This window comes from Elgaria multicarinata, chromosome 19 (genome assembly GCF_023053635.1).
Source record: "Elgaria multicarinata webbii isolate HBS135686 ecotype San Diego chromosome 19, rElgMul1.1.pri, whole genome shotgun sequence".
Lineage (NCBI taxonomy): Eukaryota > Metazoa > Chordata > Lepidosauria > Squamata > Anguidae > Elgaria > Elgaria multicarinata.
Window position 1 is genome coordinate 18,679,271 of NC_086189.1, and position 19,820 is coordinate 18,699,090.

Below are 19,820 nucleotides of genomic sequence, written 5' to 3' on the forward strand. Positions count from 1 at the left end.
TCTTATGTCCTTAAAAGAGGTGGGGATGGGCGAGAGGCTGTCAGGAACCTGGAAGGGATAGATTTGCACTAGAGCAAGAGGTGGGCAAAATGTCGGCCTGAAGACCACATCTGGGTATGGAAATTGTGTTGGGCGGCATCTTGCGAATCGCAGGACAGCCTCTCAAGGTTGCTTGCTTGCTTCCTCCCCTGTGCTAAAGGGAGTTTCCCCCCCCATACTAGCGCTGGGTTGAAGTATTCAGCCTATAGCTTTTCGTCTGTTTCAGGGTGCTAGAGTTGGAAAGGAAAGACTGGCGAAAGAATATTTAGTAATTTTAAGGTGTGCCCTGAAGAGGGAGAAGGCATTTCATTTCTTGCTGCTGCTTGAATCAGTGGTGGTGCTCAAATCAACCATCTTTCCCAACCAAGCGCCTTCCAGGTACGTTGGAATACAGCTCCCAGCATGCTGTGGGTACAACACATCTGGAGTGTTCCAGTTTGGTGTTAAGCGGCTCATGTAGCACAAAGTGGCCAACTGGGAAAGGACAAAAACATCACTATGATGTAGTGTTTTTCCCGGGGATGCCGTGCGGAAGGAGAAAAACCACTCCTTTTGGCTGTAAAGCTGCCCAAAAACACTTTTGCAGGAGGTAAAGGGTCCCTGTGAAAAGATATTCAGCCCGGTACCAGTTCCAATGTGGGTGGAACTGTCCCAAGTCGAAAGCAGGAATAATGTGGGGCAGGAGACGTGTGGTTGTGCGTTGCAAGAGAAAACGAACAGCCGGGAGACGAGCTCTGCCCACCCAGACGACCTCCTTTTTGCTTTTCTTCTCCTTACCTTGTTTTCCTTTCTCCTCTCTGGCTTCGCTTGGCCTTGCCCATAATTGCATTATCACGTCCTGGGAATTGCCTTGCCGGAGGAGAGGCTCCCGGGAGTCCATCTGGGGGAGGAAAAGACAGAAGGAAAACAATCGCTCTCCATCGTGCAAACCTTCTATGATAATATTTCTTACACATGGCAGATGTAATCCTACCCCCCCCCCCCCGCCCCCTGGGCTTGGCTTGAGTGCCCCCCTATTAAACACCGAGGTACGAGGGGTTAGCACAGCAAATGAGCTGTCTGTATTGCAAACCATTGCTGTTATTTGTAATTAATTCCGCTCATTTATGTCAACTTCCCTTAAAACAAAACAGCATACTTTCTCTTATGAAGGTTTTTTTTAGGGTGTGTGTGTGTTGTTGCTTATGCCAGAACAAGGATGCAATCCTATGCATGTTTAGACAAACAAGAAGTCCTACAATTCCCAGAATTCTGGGTGTTGTAGGGCTTTTCTTTGTCTAAATTTGCATGTGATCGTGCCTTAAATTTGTTCGTCTCTCTGGACTACAAAATCCCTTGTTTCCCCCCCAGGAAATTGTCAAAATCTGTGAGCATATGTATCACCTACCTGTAATTGGTATGGATTGTGCTGCTGTCCAGATGTGCGGGAATGCTGGGAGTTGCAGTCCAGCAGCTATTTTAGCTGGGGATTATGGGAGTTGGGGCTCAACATGTTAGGAGGCACTTTATCATGTACACCACCAGGAGTAGGCCATATGCTGGCCTGGAACTCCCATCAACCCTAGACGGTATAACCAATGGTGAGGGCTCATGGGAGTTGTAGTCTGACAACATCTGGAGGGCCACAAGTGCCCCTCCTCTGCTGTACCACGATACTGAGCAAGAATTCTGCAGAGCCCATCATCCCCTGGGCACTGTCAAGGAAGATGGCTGTGCGTGTGCACCTGGCTGCCAAGATATGGAACCACAGTGTGTGTAAGTTGCAGACAGCATATCCTTTGAGGATGATGGGAATAGTAGTCCAACACATCTCCAAAGCATCAGGCAGTCTTTCTAACCTGGCGCCCTCCAGAGGTTTTGGACTACAACTCCCGTTATCCCCAGCCAGCATGGCCAATGCTTAGGGATGCTGGGATTTGTAGTCCAAAACCTCTGGTTGGCAAAGGCTGAGGTAAATGGACCCATGGTGTGACTGGGTCTAAGGCAACTGCTATGTTTATATAGGTTTAGTTCCCCTCAGTCGTTACCTTGGCGCCACTTTGAGGGCCAAATTCCCATTTTGGCTCACAACACCCACAATGCACCTCTCCCAGTCAAGCGGCCCTCGAGCCCGCCATCCACTAGCTAAGCCCTGATTGGTTGAGACAGGCAGCGGAGGGAGGGAGGCGGTGAAGAGAGGGCGAGGCCGAGAAAAGATCAATAGACCTTGATGATTGGCGGCACACTTCAGCCAATCCCCGAGCGCCGCCACGCCCCTACTTTCGCTGCCATTGGCCCCCTCGTCTACCTGAGTCCCGCCGTGGATTGGACCTACGGGAGTCTTCCCTGATTCGCTCTTGGCCTCTGAGAGGGGGGCGGGAGAGTCGGGGCGTTGTCGCCTACGCCGATTGGCCGGCGCCTCACCTGCCGAGCGTCGCGATTGGCCGAGCGCTTCCCCCCCCTCACCCACGCCCGCGCGCGCGCCGCCCCATTGGCTGAGGCGGCCCGGCCCGGTATCCGGGTAAGATGGCTGCAGTCGGAGAGTGCTCGCTCGGCGTTCCGTGGACCCCGGTCTCCCTCACGCACGTCGAGTATCCGGCAGGTAAAGGCGCCTCACTCTTCCCGCGTTGGGGCGGGCTGCTTTTTAGGCCGACGCTCGGGCGCAGGGAGGCCCGGGGGGGCTCGGGTGGGAGCTGCCAAATAGTGAGCCATTGACGAGCGCCGTTGGCAGGCGAGCGGCAGCGCATGCGCGCTGGGGCCGTCAAGATCGAGAGCCGCCTGCCGCGCAAGTGCGCATGCGCGGCACCCCCTTGGCTCTTGGCTTGCTAGTGCAGAAAACTGCTTAGTTTGGGGAGGACTTTTCAACTCTTCCCCCCCCCCCCCCTCAGATGCCCCGTTGCATCCTGGGTCCTTTCTCTTCGCATTGTTTATTCATGTATTTATTTATGAATGTGCATTTACTTATGTATTTATAGCTTTTGAAAAATACATGCCACCCTTTAGCCCCCCCCCCCAAAAAAAGCTTTCCAAGGCGGCTTGCAAAGATTAGAAATTAAACAGGTCCTGCTGGCAGGCTTCTAATCTAAAAAGCACGACACGAAAGGAAAGAGGCTTGGGAGGGAAGAGGGAAAACAAGAAAGAAGGAAGCACATTCAAGCACTGGGTTTTGAATTGCGGCGTAGTGTGCAGGCACAGGGGAAGGGTTGTGTCTGATTGTGATGCTTGTTATCCCTAGCCAATGTGGTGAGACCCTTTTCCTCTCCCCGGTGCTCCTCTTTTCTTTCCCCTGATAATACAGCATTTTAAACTCAGCTTGGGATGAGTAACTGGAGAGTGTGAAAGGAGGGGGGGGGGAAACCTGCCTTCCTTGCAAAACACGTTCCTGTCAACTCAAAGGCAAGAAGAATGTGCAGGATCCTGACAGCAAAGGGTAGCTCATTTTGAGGCATGGCGGATGGTGCTCTCTGCTCCCCCACCCACCCCCTGGTTGTCAAAGTATTTGCTGGCCAGGAAAATTCTGCAGCCCCAAACCCGGGGAAGTGGACCGCAAAGTGGGCAAGCCATTGCAAAGAGCAGCATTCCCCTACTCAGCGTCCTCCAGATGAGATCATACAATAGCAGAGTTGGAAGGGGCCGGTGAGGCCATCGAGTCCAACCCCCTGCTCAGTGCAGGAATCCACCCTAAAGCATCCCCAACAGATGCTTGTCCAGCTGCCTCTTGAAGGCCTCTAGTGTGGAAGAGCCCACAGCCTCCCTAGGTAACTGATTCCATTGTCGTACTGCTCTAACAGGAAGTTTTTCTGCAAGTCCTGGGATTGTTAGGAGTTGTCCTGCACATCTGGAGGGTGCCAGGTTGGAAACGGCTGTGCTGGCCTGTTGGGGTGTGTGTGTTTCCTCCCGATTTATGAGAATCGGAAAGTTACTGAATTTATACTTCTGCCACCCTAACATAAGTACTACTGTGTTGGGTCGCAGATCAAAAGTCTTCCTGGTGCCAGCCATACTTTACCCAATGTACGTGGAACATATTTGTTTATTCGCTTATGAAATTTGTTACAGGCTTCTCATTGTAAAATAATCCCGAAGCAGGGTGCAAACAATAATAATAAAAAAACCCAAATAGCACTGACCAAAAAACCTACAATCAAACGGGGGGAGAAAGGTAATCCTGATTCACACGTAACAATAGCCCAGTGTATTAGTTGTTGCCTTATCCAGAGTTTACCCAAGATTTGTGTGCCAGTCGATTGCACAAAGTGCAGGTTGTTTTTTCAATACTTGGGCTGCTTGTTTCCTCCTTTGTCCGCTCCCTCCCTGTATCCCAAATGCCTTTGCGGCACTGTAGAGCATCTCGCCATTTTGTAAACCCTCATGTATGTTTTTAATTACATGTTTTCCCTCCACCTCTAGCCTGGCAAAACAGTTGGTGAACAAGCCATGGTTCTGGGTTCACAGGCAATGACAGCCCATAGTTAAAACAACCCAGAGTTCACAACCCAACAACAAACCATGGGTTCTCTTCCTGGGTCGTTCATGGTTAACAACCGAAAGTTAGAGTGTAATTCCAGGTTCACATGTACTTGCGAACTAGGACATAATTAACAGCAAGACATGCACACACGGGGCTGCATTACACTCTGCATGTCCACTACCCTCATCTGCTGTTCGCCACCCACCCAGCCTTTACCAACTCGGTTGCCTGAATGACTCTTGTGCCATCAGTGAAACAAGACGGTCCCTGTTTTGCCCACAGGCGTGCAGTCTAAAAAGACAACATGAAAGGAAAAAGAGACAGAAAGGGAAGAGGAAAACATTAAGTCGTCTTTCAGCAGGGCTGGAATGGCTGCTGCTCTTGACATCCTGATGGGAGGGGATGATGGGAGTGGTAATCCAACACATTTGCTGGGCACTTGGTCGGGCGACGCTGTTCTAACTGCAAAATGGTGGTTGGTGTCTGTTCTGATAGTTTTAATATATCTACAAAGCTGTAATCCTACGCACAAACACACGCACACATATATGAATTTAGGAGACTGGTTTCTGAGTTTTAACACCTCGTCGTCATATTTTATATGGCACGATCAGTGTACACGCCTCGTCTAAGAATAAAGGGTTCATGTGATGCATGCAATCTGTGACTGCAATGCCAGAGTCGGGTGTGTGTGTGTGTTTTAAACCCTAAAGTGGCTGCAGGGGATTCCACTTTTGGACAGAGCAGTAATGCTAGGGGGGAGAGAGGGTTAACCGGTTCTTTCTGTGCTGTTCTGTTGATGTAAATGCCCTCCCCCTCAGTGGCTATTCAACCCCCCTCCCCTCCCAGGCGGAAAATGGCAGCTTTGGATGGAGCCAGGCATTCTGGAAATATAGGGGAAAGATTTAAACCTAACTGTTTTTAAACACAGTTGGGAGAGCCTTGCATCACGCATATTGGGGGCGGGGGCTTAACATGAACGTGCGTGTGGGAAATAAACCCCTGCCTCTAGGAGCTTACAATCTAAATTCCCAGACAAATAAGGAGGGGATACAAAAAGCAGGATATAAGTACATGCAGTGGCAAATCTTTAGGGTGTGTGTGTGTGTGTGGTGACTGATGAGGACCAGGGCGGCCTTCCCCAACCTGCTGCTCTTCCGATGGCTTGGACTGCAACTCCCACCATGCCCAGCCCTCAGCCATGGGAGTTGCAGTCCATCCCAGGTTGGAGAAGGCTGAACTAGGGGAATATCAAAACGCGTTGCAGAAGCAGTGAGCTTTGAGGTGGGAGGGAGAGCATTCCAGGCATGGGAAGGGGAAGGGGAAGGGGTGGGTGGGGCAGCAGCAAAAGAGTCTGGCTGGGATCGTTTACGAGAGCAGAAGACCTGAGGGTGGTGGAATCACTGTCTGTTTCTCTGAAACCGGACATCCCAACCTCTCTAATCTGTGTCTATTTCTCAGTTGAATTCTGAATCTTTTATTGACTTAGGGCTTAAATTGTGTTTTGAAACATCCAAAAGTGTGTCTGCGCAATTCCCCCAAGCAAACCGCCGAAAGAGAGCTCCTCACGTTGGGGTTTAAGTGGAAGGGCTTCCCTAGCAGGGTGTGGTATTTCCATGCAAAACTGCACCCTGGCGTTATTTTTCTTTTCTAGACACTGAGCTCTGTGGGAGTTAGACGCATTGTGGCAATAAAAAAACCACCACATGTATTATTTATCTCTCTCTCTCTCTCTCTCTCTCTCTCTCTGATATTTAGCTCCCTCGTCTCATGTTTCCTGCATTAAGATGGGATGTCTTTATGCTTGCAAGCTGGCTGTATTTTAGAGTCATGTGTTTGTAACATAAAAGTTTCAATTTCAATCTTTATTGCTTGTTAGCCGAATAGGCCGATAGCAAACAAATAAAATAGTAGCAAAATAACATATTAACATAATAGCATGTCCATACACCGTCTCACCGCAATCAGAGGAATAATACAAGATAATAATAAAAAACCAGTACTGGCCCGCATGTAATCTCAGATTAGTAAAATTGATCCTATATGGTTAACAAAAGCTTCCGTACCTCCAGCGCCCGCTGTACAAATTTGGCAGTCCTGAATGATATATCGTGATCAGAGCCTAAGAATAATATCTGAGTTACATTTTTAGGTGATGTGGTTTAACCCAGGAATCGGGCTCAAGGTATTGCTTCCTCAGCTCGACATACACTGGACACGCAACTAGAAAGTGCGTCATATCCTCAATTTTGGGGCAGCTGGCTGGGCAGTCAGCTTTAGCGCGTGGATGGATCCTATAACGCGCTTTCACCGCCATTAACTGGAGTGAATTTAACCTGCACCGGGTAAATAACCATCTCAACTCGTGTGAGATAACAGAAGTTAAGTAGAAAGGAACTTTTCCTGGGGCAGTAATTATACTTTTGTATATTGTATTTGAATGGCTCGCTTTGATGACAGCCAATGATGATTGTGTTTCACAATCATACAGTCTTCTTGAGATCTCCTCTTTAGCCTCATCAAACCCCCTTGTAAGGAGGTAAACTTGTGAGCAGCCCAATTTGGATACTGAATGGCTCATGACATAAAAGTAACACCGGCCAGTTTCCCTGATTTTGACATGAGGGAGTGAGTGGGGCAGGGTAGGGACCAATGCCCTGTTCCTTGCTTCCTCCCCCAATCCTACCCCACCCCATTAACTAATGGAAGCCTTGGATCATTAAAAAAATAACAGCAGCCATACATGCAGGAAAGGACGCAGACAAGCTGGAGCGTGTTCAGAGGAGGGCAACCAGGATGATCAGGGGTCTGGAAACAAAGCCCTATGAAGAGAGACTGAAAGAACTGGGCATGTTTAGCCTGGAGAAGAGAAGTTTGAGGGGAGACATGATCACACTCTTCAAATACTTGAAAGGTTGTCACCCAGAGGAGGGCCAGGATCTCTTCTCGATCCTCCCAGAGTGCAGGACACGGAATAACGGGCTCAAGTTACAGGAAGCCAGATTCCGGCTGGACATCAGGCAAAACTTCCTGACTGTTAGAGCAGTACGACAATGGAACTAGTTACCTAGGGAGGTGGTGGGCTCTCCCACACTAGAGGCCTTCAAGAGGCCGCTGGACAACCACCTGCCAGGGACGCTTTAGGGTGGATTCCTGCATTGAGCAGAGGGTTGGACTCAACGGCCTTCTAGGCCCCTTCCAACTCTACTATTCTATGATTCTATGAAAGCAGGTTGGCAGCTGAACCATCTGCAAAGCCACCCCCCTTCTGTGCTTTGAAAGGTATAGCGCAGTGCTAGAGCTCCTGTCTCGTGTGTAGGAGCTTCTAGGCTAGACCCCCAGCAGCTCCAGCTAGGGCTGGCAAAAGCCCTTTGGTTCCGTGCCTGTTCTCTTTAAGGGTTTTAAACTTTGAGGTGGCCTAAAAGTAATTTTAAATAAACAGCTATCATAAGATTCCTGAGGATTTTAGGGGCGGCCTTCTGAGGTGTGCTTCCACAACTGGTGTCTAGGGGAGGCGTGGCTGGGCGCCTGCGGAGGGCCCACACCCCAGCAGGGTCCACAGATAAGCGCCCTGCAGTGTTGCTCCATGCGTCCATGTTTGCAGCCTGCTTGTCCGCCTGCCTCTCACTGTGGCCCAGACAAAGGCAGAGGTGGGAAGGAGGAGCAGGAAGCACCACGGCCTCCTTGCTCCTTGGCTCTCTCCTGCTGAGCGAGGAGGTGGTAGCAGGGATGAGAACAAGGATGAGGACCCAGAGCACGCGGTGACAGCAGTGGTGAGAAGGTCGACTCAGCGAGGGAGGGGGACACTGGGTCGTGCCCGGCTTTCATCCCGTGCAAACCAAGCGGGATTCCCAACGTTTCCCTGCTGCGTCACGTTGCAGGGGAGGATGGGTTGTGTGTGGCGAGCAGGCTGTGCTTCAGGGAAGCTCTTCAGCCACCGCTGCTCTTCTCAGCAGGACCCACAACGTGCTTCTGAGGAGCCGCAGAGTTCCCGAGAACGCAGATTGCTCCGGAAGATCAGCGGCTGCGAAAGAAACTCAATTCTAATTCAGTACACACACGCACACCCCAAAAAAGTCAAGGCCCGTCGGTAAGGCTGAGACTATTCTGCACAAAGTATAAAGTGTGAACCCAAGCGCTGTGCCAAGAAGCATCAAGTGAGGTGACCTTAAATGTCGTGTTCAAATTTATGCACGCGGGCTCATATTGCATTCCCTTTTATTTATTATTTATTCAATTTACCTGGCTCTTCAGTCACAGAAGGCTCCTGGAGCAGCTTGCAAAGACTAATAATGAGACGGTTCCCGCCCTCGGGCGTACAGTCTAAATGACGTGACACAAAAGGAAAAGGGATGGGGAGGGAGGAGGAGAAAAGCAAAACTCGGGCAGTAATTCTTAGCGTCGAAGTTCTTCTAGGTGTCCTCCGTGAAGCTGGTCCTTTTCTGCCCAATGGTAGGGCAAGACGGTGTTTAGCAAGTACCTATTCCCTGCTGAAAGTCCTATTACCTTCTCTCTGTCTCTGTACTCTCTTGAGATTTGAGTACCGAAGCTCATCTTCACTGCCATAAGGGCTAGCACCTTGTTTATTGTTTTTTACATTAAAGCTGGCAGTCTCAGGAGGTTGAGTCCTGTGAATATGTTGTTTCTCTGCAGTGTTGTCGAGAAGGATTGTCCCTGTTTCTGGCCGTATTTATGCTGTGCTTTGTGCGAACTCTTGGGGTGGGGTGTGCCGTTCATTTGATGTCTGTGAGAACTCCCGCAGAACAGCAATTGCAAGCTGATTTGGCCCACATGCCACCTGTCTCACATTGAAGCTGCAGCGTGAATTTTTCTTGCTGTAGTTCATTAAATTGTTTCCTGCTGTGAGGCCATCTGCCCTGGCTTCTTTGTGCAGAAGTATGGTGTGTGTGTGTGTGATTGTGTTTGCACTGTATTCTGTTTATACTGTTGCAGAGGCATGTAGAAATCCTTCTCATCCTGCACATGTCATCTGGTTCTCGTGCTGAAAAGCATTTTCTTAACTGCTCCTGCAAGATCTGCCACTAGTTGTTCATTCTAGAGCGCCTACGTAAAATGAGGCATAATCTGTACAACATAAGGGACGTCTCCTGCTCTTGGCTTCCAGCCAACGGGAACGTGTTGGATTACAAACGCGGAGTTCCCAACCCTGCGTTTGCTGCACATGTGCAAACCTGCGCTGTTCCTTCCTCCCAAATTAATAAAGCAAAGCCTAGAGCAGGGGTGCAAACCGTGCGGCCAGCGAGCGACAGATAGTCCTGCAAGCCCAGTCAGGCAGTCCCCCAGCTGGAAAAAGAGAGCAGAAGGTGCACTAGGAACAGCCTCTGCGGCTCGTGCTATAGATGTCGGCATTCCCAGAGCGTGTCTAAAACATCCCGCTTCCTGAGACATTCTGGGCACACTCTAGGAACGGGGCTTCTATGGTAAGAACCATAGGGCCTGTTCCTAGAGTGTTCTTCTCTTTTTGCAGTAGGGTTGGGTGTTTATGGCTGGGGAGGGGGCTTCAGCACCTTGGCACTGTGGCAAAGAACAGATGCTGCCGGTGAAAAGGCCAAGGTGTTGCTGCTGGTGTGAATGTGTGTGTTTGTGTGCGTACACATGTGTGGGCAGACACCCAGTGCTCACCTAGAGACTGGTCTGGGAGCACCCGATTCAGCACCGTGGTTGAAGCCGTGAATGTGGACCTGGTCATCTGTCGGGATGAGAGATCACTTGGAGCCCATGTTGCAGTTTTCACATGACAGGCACATTCAGGAGAGAGCGATGCACAGGGAGAGTGTCTAGAAGAGGGGTGTAGGCCCTCAGCGGCCAAATCCACCCCTCTTAGAATTCAAGTCTGGGCCTCTAGGGTTCCTTGGCCAGCCTCTTTGCCCCATCTCCCAGTCTTTTGTGCAGCTCCCCACCCGCCGAAGGTTTAAATGCCCCTCCGAAGGCCTAATCCCTTGCAATATGTGGTTTCAGCTACCATACGCTGGATGTTCAGCTACCCACCGAGTCTGTTGCCAGGTCCAGTTTCAAACTGGTGCCGCGCTGTTCCATTGGAACGGAGCGCCTCGTACCACGTGACGCCGGCTTCCGTCCTGCCGTTTCAAAAGCGGCGGATGTCCGGCGCCAAGTGGTTGCGCGACCCAAACTTGTGCCGCAGGCAGACATCCAGCAGGAAACGGTGGCGGCTGAGGTGTCTACGAAAGGAGGATGTGGTTGGGTTGTTTCCAGTCGTCCTTGGGGCTAGGTTTTCATATTTTGGCTACGCTGCTGCGGTAAACCTCAAAGCTTTCCTCTGAGGCTCGGAGGGTGTTGCGCTCCTCTGTCTTTTTTCTGTCTCCTTGTTCACAAAGTCAACTGTTATTATAAGACTAGTTACACTTCTAGCCTTGCATCAACCCTGTGCAGTAGCTTAGGGGACGAGTGACTGGTCCCCAGCCACCCAGCGATCTTCAAGCCTGAGCGGGGATTTGAACCCAACATCCTAACTACGCTTTCGCCAACCTGGTGCCCTCGAGATGTGTTGGCTGGCAGCTCCCAGCATTCCACAGCCAGCATTTTGGAGAATCTCTTGGGGGGGGAGTGTTCATGCGATGGCTGGGGCCAGAAATAATCGTATATTTAGCTGAAAGCTTTTACTGCCAACGACGGAGCTGTAGGGGAGGCGTCTCAGCCACTTCGAATGGCCGTTTAGTGCGAAAGCTGGGAAACCTCAAAACAGTTGGGTTGGGGGAAAGGGGCGTGGCCGGGGGAAAGGGGCGTGGCCATCTAGGGAAATCTGGAGGGCTGGATTCGTCATCCCCCCCCCCCCCAGGCCCAGATTCTGCACCCTCGCTTTGCTGCCAGTGAGAGTGTGTTTGAGCACGCTTTGATCTCTTCGTTGCCTCCCCCTTTCCCCAGGCGATTTCACCGGTCAGCTCCTCGCCTGCGTGAGCCTGGGTCCCATTTTCATCATCGTCGGCTTCGTCACGCTCATCGTTTTCAAGAGAGAGCTTCACACGGTGAGTCCCGCCTGCTCTCCGGATCCGGGCCCAGCCGTTGGCGTTCTGGAGTTCACGTCTCCTGCCAGGGCCCGGGAGCTGCTCCTGGCCTGCTGCCTCCTCTCCTCTCTCCACTCACACCGTTTCCCCCCTCCATGTCTTCCACCTCGCACGGACCAGCCTGCAGCTTTCCCTCCTCTCTCCCTTTTGTCTGCACCACCCTTCCCCAATCCGGTGCCCTTTAGATGTCTTGGACTACAACTCCCAGTGTCCTGTCTCCAAGCTGGCCGTCAGAAGTTGGAGAGTAGCAGATTGGGGAAGGGCTGGTGTCCAGGATGTTGTCAGATGCACACAGTGCCTCGATGGAAGAAGAGCTGTGATAAAACTGTTGCAGCGGAAGCAAGAGTTTCTTGGAGACAGGGTTTGTTGTGGCATAAGAACATAAGAAGAGCCCTGCTGGATCAGTCCATCTCGTCCAGCACTCTGTTCACACAGCGGCCAGCCAGCCGTCGGCCAGCAGCCCACAAGCAGGACATGAGTGCAACAGCACCCTCTTGCCCATGTTCCCCAGCAACATTTCTGTATAGGCTTACTGCCGCTGACACTGAAGGTAGCGTGTAGCCATCAGGACTACTAGCCCTTCATAGCCTTTTCAGGAATTTATCCACCCCCCTTCTAAAGCCATCCAAATTCGTGGCCATCACCACATCTTGTGGCAGCGTATTCCATAGTTTTAACTCTGCGCTGTGTGAAGAAGTCCTTCCTTTGATCTGTCCTGAATCTCCCACCCATCACCTTCATGGGATGGCTCTTTTGGTTTCTAGTATTACGGGAGAGGGAGAGAAATGTCTCCCTGTCCACCTTCTCCACACCAGGCATGATTTTGTCCACCTCTATCCGGTCTCCCCTCCTTTTTTCCAAGCTAAGCAATCCCAGCTGTTGAAACCTTTCCTCGGAAGGGAGTTGCTCCAGCCCCTTAACCTTTCATGGGGAGGAATCTACTTTGTCAGGTTGCCTTTTAGGGTGGGCATATAAACGATGCGTTAGATCCAGGTTTACGCTGGACCAGCTGCGCTGACGAAAGTGGGTTTCCTCGCCCTCTCCTTCCAGCAGCCGCCCCTCTCACCCGCTGAAAAGCCTACACGGAGAGTCAGGAGACCCTGTTGAATGGGGTGATGTGGGAAAGGGGATCCTTAAAAATTGGCCGGAGGGATCTTCCGGGAGCTGGAAAGTCACTACCTCTTGCCAAAGGCAAATCCTGGATCCAGTCCTCTGAGTACACGGAGAAGAAGAAAAAACCCTGTGTTTTTTGCAGATGGAGGCCAAAAGCAGTGCGAGAGAGAAAGCGAAAGAGCCATAGGGACCTCACAGTGCAGTGGAGAGCGCAGAGATACGTCCAAGAGCCAGTCAGCCTCCTGACTCCGGGGGGAATAGGCGTAGTAGCAAGATCAGTGGTATAAACAGGAGAGCCAAACAGATAGCCGTAGGTACGTTGCAGAGTTGTGCAGCGCCGGTATTGAATCAGTGACACGCTCCAAGCAGCAGGCGCGTGGCCTCTTCCTGCCTGCTAGCAGAAACTGCGGAAACGGAAGAAGCTCTTCGAAGCCACGTTTGGCCACGGGGCGTCTGACCCGAGTCCCCTGGGGTCATTTTCCCCCCTTCGATCCTCCTGAATCGTTGTGGTTATGTGGGGTTTCCGTAATTTTATTTCTTTTTATTAACTTGGGTATTGGATTCAATTACACTGTTTACATCACCAAATGATCTGTGGTTGGGAAAAGAGAATGGAGCCAGGGGGGAGGAAAAATGGGTTTCCGCGGAACCCTGGAGGGCAAAGACATCCCTCTATTCAAGCAGACCTTTGGCGTGAAAGCTGGTCTGTTGTTGTGTTTTTCAGTTGTGTTTTAGTGTATTTGTTTTAATCGCTTTTTTAAAAATATCAATGATTGGAAGCTGCATCGAGTGTCATTTTATCAAATCCTGTAGCTTATTAGAAAACCAAAATCAGACGCATTTTGGACCCTAAGGCTCCTTCTTCAGGGTAATTCGGTAAATGCAAGATATCCATTCTGTTTCGTACCCGCAGTCTCCCATGCACTGCTAACTGCAAGAAAAGGCGCCGGGTACGAAATAGGATTGACATCTTGCGTTTATCAAATCACCCCGAAGAAGGACCCCTGGGGTCTGAAACGCGTTGGATTTCGGTTTTCAAATAAGCAACATCCTTTGTTCCACCCCTTTGGCTTCAGCTGTTTTGGCTTCTCTATTGGGGTTTTCCTTTTTTTTTTTTGGCTTTTGCGTACAAATCCAGTTAGTAAATAGATACATCTAAACAATTTGGGTCTTTGCACTTCACTCGGCCTGACCTCCAAATCTCTTGTCCCTTTTCGTCCTTTTTGCAGATCTCTTTCTTGGCAGGGCTGTTGGTCAACGAAGGGGTGAATTGGCTAATAAAGAGTATTATCCAGGAGCCGCGGCCTTGTACAGGTAGAGTTACTGCAAGTGGGGGAAAGCATGGCTGGTTACAAAATGGTGGTTCCCCGTCCTTGCCCACTGTAGGAGATCTGAGGACAGTGCTGTGCTTACAGAATGAGAAGTACGGCTGCCCATTTTTAATGGTTTGGATTCTTCCGGGTGTAGTTCTGGGGTCTCCTATGTAGTGCAGGTACCACTCTCTGCCCCTCCTTAGTTTTATTTTATATCTAAAACCTTTTTTTTTAACTTGGGAGGCTACCGTGCTACACAGTGAAGGGCCGTCCCCCGGTGCCATCTTGATTTGGGTGGTTTTGTGGAGCTCAGGTCACCACCTCTGCCTTGGGCTTCAGTCCCTGGGCAAGTGACTTTTCATTTGAGTCTCCTAGGCGATGGGCATTGTGCGAGTGGCCAGGCCCACCGTGGCAGCCATTTTGTGAGTGTGCCCCCACAACACACTCCACATTCCACATGTGCCCACCGACTCCAAAGGGTGGAGGAGGGATATTTCCGTTTAGATGACAGAGGGACAGCTAGCACCCTCCCCCAACCTTTAGCCCAAATGGTGGGGGTCCGGGGTTGGTTTGGGAAGGTTCCTCTTTATCCTCCTCCTGGAGCAACCGTACACCAGAAGGGCAGCTGATCTGGGTCCTCAGGTCGTCGCCACTAACTGCCGTCTTATACTTCCTTCCCCTCCTCAGAAATCCATACATCGGTTTATTCAAAGAACGCGATGCCTTCCAGCCATTCCCAGTTCATGTGGTTTTTTGCCGTCTATTCTTTCCTCTTCCTTTATTTAAGGTCAGTTGCTTTTCCTTCGATGCCGGCAAATGGGTGGGTGTGTCAATCCCTCTACGTTGCGTGAAATCGAGCCGTGGAACGCTGCTCTTTCGAATTGAGGGTTCGGAGTGGGGTGTTCTGTTTTGTTTTTGAGTGTAGCTGTAATATTTTGGGTGAAAGTTTGCTGGATGGTGACTCTTGACTTCTTGCTCGTGTAGCGAGAGGTCAATTCCAGTTCAGTCTCTTTGTCTCCCAGAATGCACCAGACCAACAACGCCAGATTCCTGGACTTGCTGTGGAGACACGTCCTCTCCCTCTTCCTCTTAACGGCGGCCTTTCTAGTCTCATACAGTAGGTACGTTGCTGCCATTTTGATGAATGCTTCGGGGTCCCCTGTTTGCTACTAGCTTTGGTGCCTCGTTATCCGAAGTAGTAGCTTGATGCATCCTTAGTTACTTTTGGAAGAGATGCACGATGTTTTTATTCAGGCAGATCTTTTTCGTAGATATGGAACAGCGGGTGGTTGTTTTTGCCAGTTCTTCTGCAGCTGCCTTATTTTAAAATTATATATTATTTCTCCGTGACTTCCTACAAAGATAGCATAGCATCGTTTCTAGAATCCTTTAGCCGCTTCCCTATTGGACTCAGCACTATTTTCTCCTGAGAAGACACTTACGGGATTGCGTTGTGGGAGACCCGAGTTACAAATTCCCTGGTTTGAGTCTCCCCCGTGTTGGTAAACTCACTGGCTGGCTCCTCCTTCCCACGGAGAGGAGCGGGGAGATCCCGAAAAATTGGGCAGAGGGCCCTCCCGCAAGCAGAGCCCTTCCTTTTGAGGAAGGCAGATCCTCCATCCAAACCCTGGTTTGGTGGTGAAATGTGGTTGGTGGTAATCAATGTTTCCCTGATCCAAACGTCATGGCAAATAATAGTTACCGTCAGCCAGGAAAGGAAGGGGAGACATCGGAATGCACAAGGGTTGGAGGGAGTCCGGGGCATGGCTCCGCTGACAACCGTGGCTTGGCCGTGATGCCTCACCTGGCCGGTAGCACTCCCCACATGTATTTCCACAATACACACATGGAGGAAGCTTTGGAAGAGGCAGCGGCTCTACGGACAGGGTGCTTTGGTTGCATGTCTGAGAAAGAGAGAGAGAGAGAGAGCTGGGCTGGGCCAGGCCAGGCCGGGCCTGTCCCTTGAGAGCGTCTCTGTTTCGACGATGGTGGTATCCTCCTTTTTTGATACCCCCTTTCTGCTCTGCCTTTCCACCCCCCCCCCCCCGCAGGGTCTATCTGGTCTACCACACCTGGAGTCAAGTCTTCTACGGAGGGGTCGTGGGAAGCGTCATGGCCGTGGTTTGGTTTGCCTTCACACAGGAGATCTTAACTCCCTTGTTCCCGAGGATAGCTGCCTGGTAAGTGTTCCTTGTCCCTTCCGGCCCTTTTTCTGCGTTGGAGCTGTAGTCATAGAATCATAGAATCCTAGAGTAGTAGAGTTGGAAGGGGTCTCTTAAGGCCATTGAGTGCAACCCCCTGCTGAATGCAGGAATCCACCTTAAAACATTCCTGACAGATGGCTCTCCAGCTAACTCTTGAAGGCCTCTGGTCTAAATCTTCAACAAACAAATCAGTCGCTGCTTTTGAATCTCTTCAGATTGAAAAACAGACCAGAACGCCTTCCGATGAATCAGTTTGGGGACCGTTTTGCTAAAGCTGTGGAAGGAGCAGACAGTGGGCAGAGTTAATTGTAGAGGGTGACGCCCAGCATGGCAGTATCCTGGCACGAGAGGCTGATTGTAGGAATGGGGTGGGGGCAGTATTCAAAGACTCGCTCTGGGGTTTCCAACCTGGAGTCTGTGAGCTCCTCTCTTGATGCCTGCAAGCTCTCCCCACCCCCTTCCTGTTTTCAATTTTATTTACGATTTTTAAACTTATGTTTTAACTTGGCAGAGTGAAGCGCCGCCCTCCAGCGCCATCTTTATTGTGCAGCTCAGACCATCTGCCTTACACCTAGGTTCCCCCCCCCTTTTAGTCTCACCTGTTTGCCTTCTGGGAAATGGAGTGTTTTGTGGCCGGCCGTGTCCACCGTGGCAGCCACGTTACCAATGGGCAAGGCCCGCCCCCGTGGTGGCTCTTTGGTGAGAGCGCCCACGACCCCCAAAATCCCTAATGTGCACACCGACCCCAATAAAGGTGAGGGAACCCCATTGAGCACGGCTCATTTCAGGCATCACACTTCACCTCGGTTAGGGATGCTTAAACAAGGTTTGGTGTGATTTCCACCCGGCGTGTTTTGTCAGAAACCCTGGTTTCAAGCGGGTTTGCAAACCACCGAATTAAAAGAATTTTCCAGCCAGGTGATCTCAGGGCAGGTGGAAGACAAAAGCAGGCAAGCAGGTCTGAGTCGTGCTGCGTTTAGCAAAAAGCAACGTATTGACAGGATGTCTCGGTAGAACCTCTGAAGATGTCGCCACGCTTGTCACAGGAAAGACGTTATGGCTCCCAAGTCTTACCTGGGATTTCCTAACAGGTCCCCATCTATGTTTTAAGGTGCGTTGGCAGGGCAGGCAATTAGACCAGCCTCTCACCATCAACACTGCCAAGATCCAAAACTCCTTTGGAATATTTTTTTTCAGCCCCCACTCTTGCCTCAGCTAAGGCACCTCTGTGCGCCGTTGATTTGCTAAAACTGTACGAAGTAACAGACTTGAAAATAAGAACTGAGCTGAATTCTCACTCTCTGCCTTCTTCTGTATTCTCTCTCTCTCTCCTCCACCCCCTTTCCCCCGGAAAACCTTGCCGCTTCTTTTCAGGCCGTTATCCGAGTTCTTCTTAATCCGGGACACCAGTCTCATCCCAAATATCCTATGGTTCGAGTACACAGTCACCCGAGCAGAAGCCAGGTGAGGGCTGGGCCAGGGGACTGTGCACAAAGCAGAGAGGCTTGTGATGCTTCGGAAGCACGTTGCTACAGCGTCCGCACTAGGATCCTGTCGTATACTGGGCATAACGCAAAGGGCTCAGTGTGGGCCTCTGGAATTGCAAGCCCAGGGTGCTGAACTTCAGACACACAGGCCAAGTGGCAGCACAACCGGGGCCCCTCTATGGCCCTCTGGGGTTCCCTGGATCACTTCACTCTCATCCCCTGATCCCAACACCTCTCCCCTGACCGCACCGATCTTTCGGTAGCTTCCCACCACCGGGACGCAGTCCCCAAGGGCTCCTCCGAAATGGAATTTACCTAAAAGAGGTTCAGCGCCTTCCCCCCCCCCCGCCCCAGGGTGTAAGCAGGTTGGGCTTTCTTTGAGTCCATTAGATGATTAAAACGTCTTCCCTTTTACACTGTAGGAACCGACAGCGTAAGCTGGGTACGAAGCTGCAGTGAACTTGGAACGCACAGGAACTGGACTGCACGATTCGGTCAAGCGAAGAAGGGGCCGGAGCTGGGAACTTAAGCAGAGGAGCCTTTTATGAAACGACGGACCAAAGGACCAGGCAGGGAGAGACCACCTGTAGACCGGAGGCCTTTTCCAACGGGCCGGATCGACCCTGCTGCATGTTGAGGACCGGACAAGAGCAGAATCCCTTTTATATATCACAGATATGCACAGCTATAGGCCGGAAGCTACTCTCTCGTGGGCGTGATTTACTGGGGGCGTCTCTTGCGCCAGCATCGCTGAAGCGGGGAAGGCCGCCGGAGAGCCCCACCCGGCTCTTGTCGGCGCGACCGTTTCGACGGGGCTTGCGCAAGACGGGCTCTGCCAGGTGGCGCTTGTGAAATCCAAAGGCAGGCCCAGCGGTGCGCGCGCATGAGTGGGCGGAAAGTATACCTAGTGTCTTGTCAACGAGAGGGGTGGGGAGGGGGGGATAAATCATATATAGAGCTCCGTGACTTTTTTTCCTATCGAATTTCCCTTTTTGCGGCATGCAATATACACACTATTTATTATTTTTTAAACGGACTGTTTGCAAAACGGGGGAAGTGGAGGGGGAGCCTGTTTGACCGTGCGTTCGGGAGGTGGCTGACGCATCGCCACTGGGGAAGGCTTGGGGCGCGCGGTTGCCTGGAGCTGAAACGGCGGAGGTGGGGCGTCGGAGGCCTTTCCCCCCCCCCCCTTCTGGTTTTTAATTTTCCACGCCGGTTTGAGGCATCTGGTTCGATCCTGACTGCACTTTGTATCAATTTTCAGGAAAAACGAAACAAAACAAAAAACGAAACCCAACTGAAAGGGTTGCTATTAACACTAGCGGCGTTTCTGCACGTGCGGCGCGGAACGGGGGATTTGTGGAAGGTGCGCGTGGTCGTGGCAACACCGTGGCAAAACAACTCCACTATGCTAAACTTTTTATATTCTTTTCCTACTCGTCCAAATGGTTTGGTTTACTCGGGACCACTTTTCTCTGTTTTCCTTTCCTCTCCTTTTGAGTGCTGATAACTTGCTCCACTTTACTGACTACCCTTTATTTCCCCCCCTACTCCCTTTCCCTCGCGCCCCTCCTTTCTCCCCAAATTACCCACCCCACACGACTGCAAACTTTGTTACTGGTTGTTCAAATGCAACAACAACAACATCAACAACAACAATCCCCCTTATCCCGAAAAGAGGCACTGTTAGGGCATCGCTATGTTCTTAACGGTTTAGAACTATCCCCTAAGCTACCCCCAAACTTTTAAATACTCAATAAAAGTGTTTTTATGGTGATTTCCTTGCTTCTAGTAATCCCCTAGCCCCAAATACGCCTGTGATTGTTTCACGCATGTAACGAGGTGGGCAGGCGTCTCTTCGGAAGACCTCTTGGAGACTGGGATCTCCGTCATTCTCTCTTTGAGGATGGCTTCCTTTAGGTCCTCCACTTCCCCACAAAACTATATATCTGGGGGACGGGACAGGACATCCTAGCAAATCAACTCCCATTGAAATCAACAGGCCTTTGAGCGAGTTGAGCCTGCTCCATTCCGTTGCACCTCAGTGGCGCGGGCCATCTCCCCTCTGGGGTTTTCCAAATGGGTCCCACCCTCTTACCGCTAATTCTTCGGTGGTTACCCAGTTTCGCGCAGTTTTCTATCTATTTATATATAGTATTTTTATCCCACAC

General features: G+C 51.0%; 2 protein-coding genes across 2 annotated transcripts in view; both read left to right on the forward strand.

The window, feature by feature from the left end:
- NUP188 (nucleoporin 188) overlaps positions 1–19,820 on the forward strand; it is a 174,411-nt gene that overhangs the window by 98,881 nt on the left and 55,710 nt on the right. The gene's annotated exons all lie outside the window — the stretch shown is intronic.
- On the forward strand, positions 2,517–19,419 carry DOLPP1 (dolichyldiphosphatase 1). The gene is made up of 8 exons (XM_063144483.1): positions 2,517–2,620; positions 11,393–11,493; positions 13,875–13,959; positions 14,646–14,745; positions 14,981–15,079; positions 16,010–16,138; positions 17,537–17,626; positions 18,072–19,419. The coding sequence occupies exons 1-8, from the start codon at positions 2,545–2,547 to the stop codon at positions 18,106–18,108; spliced, it is 717 nt and encodes a 238-aa protein (XP_063000553.1). The 5' UTR covers positions 2,517–2,544; the 3' UTR covers positions 18,109–19,419.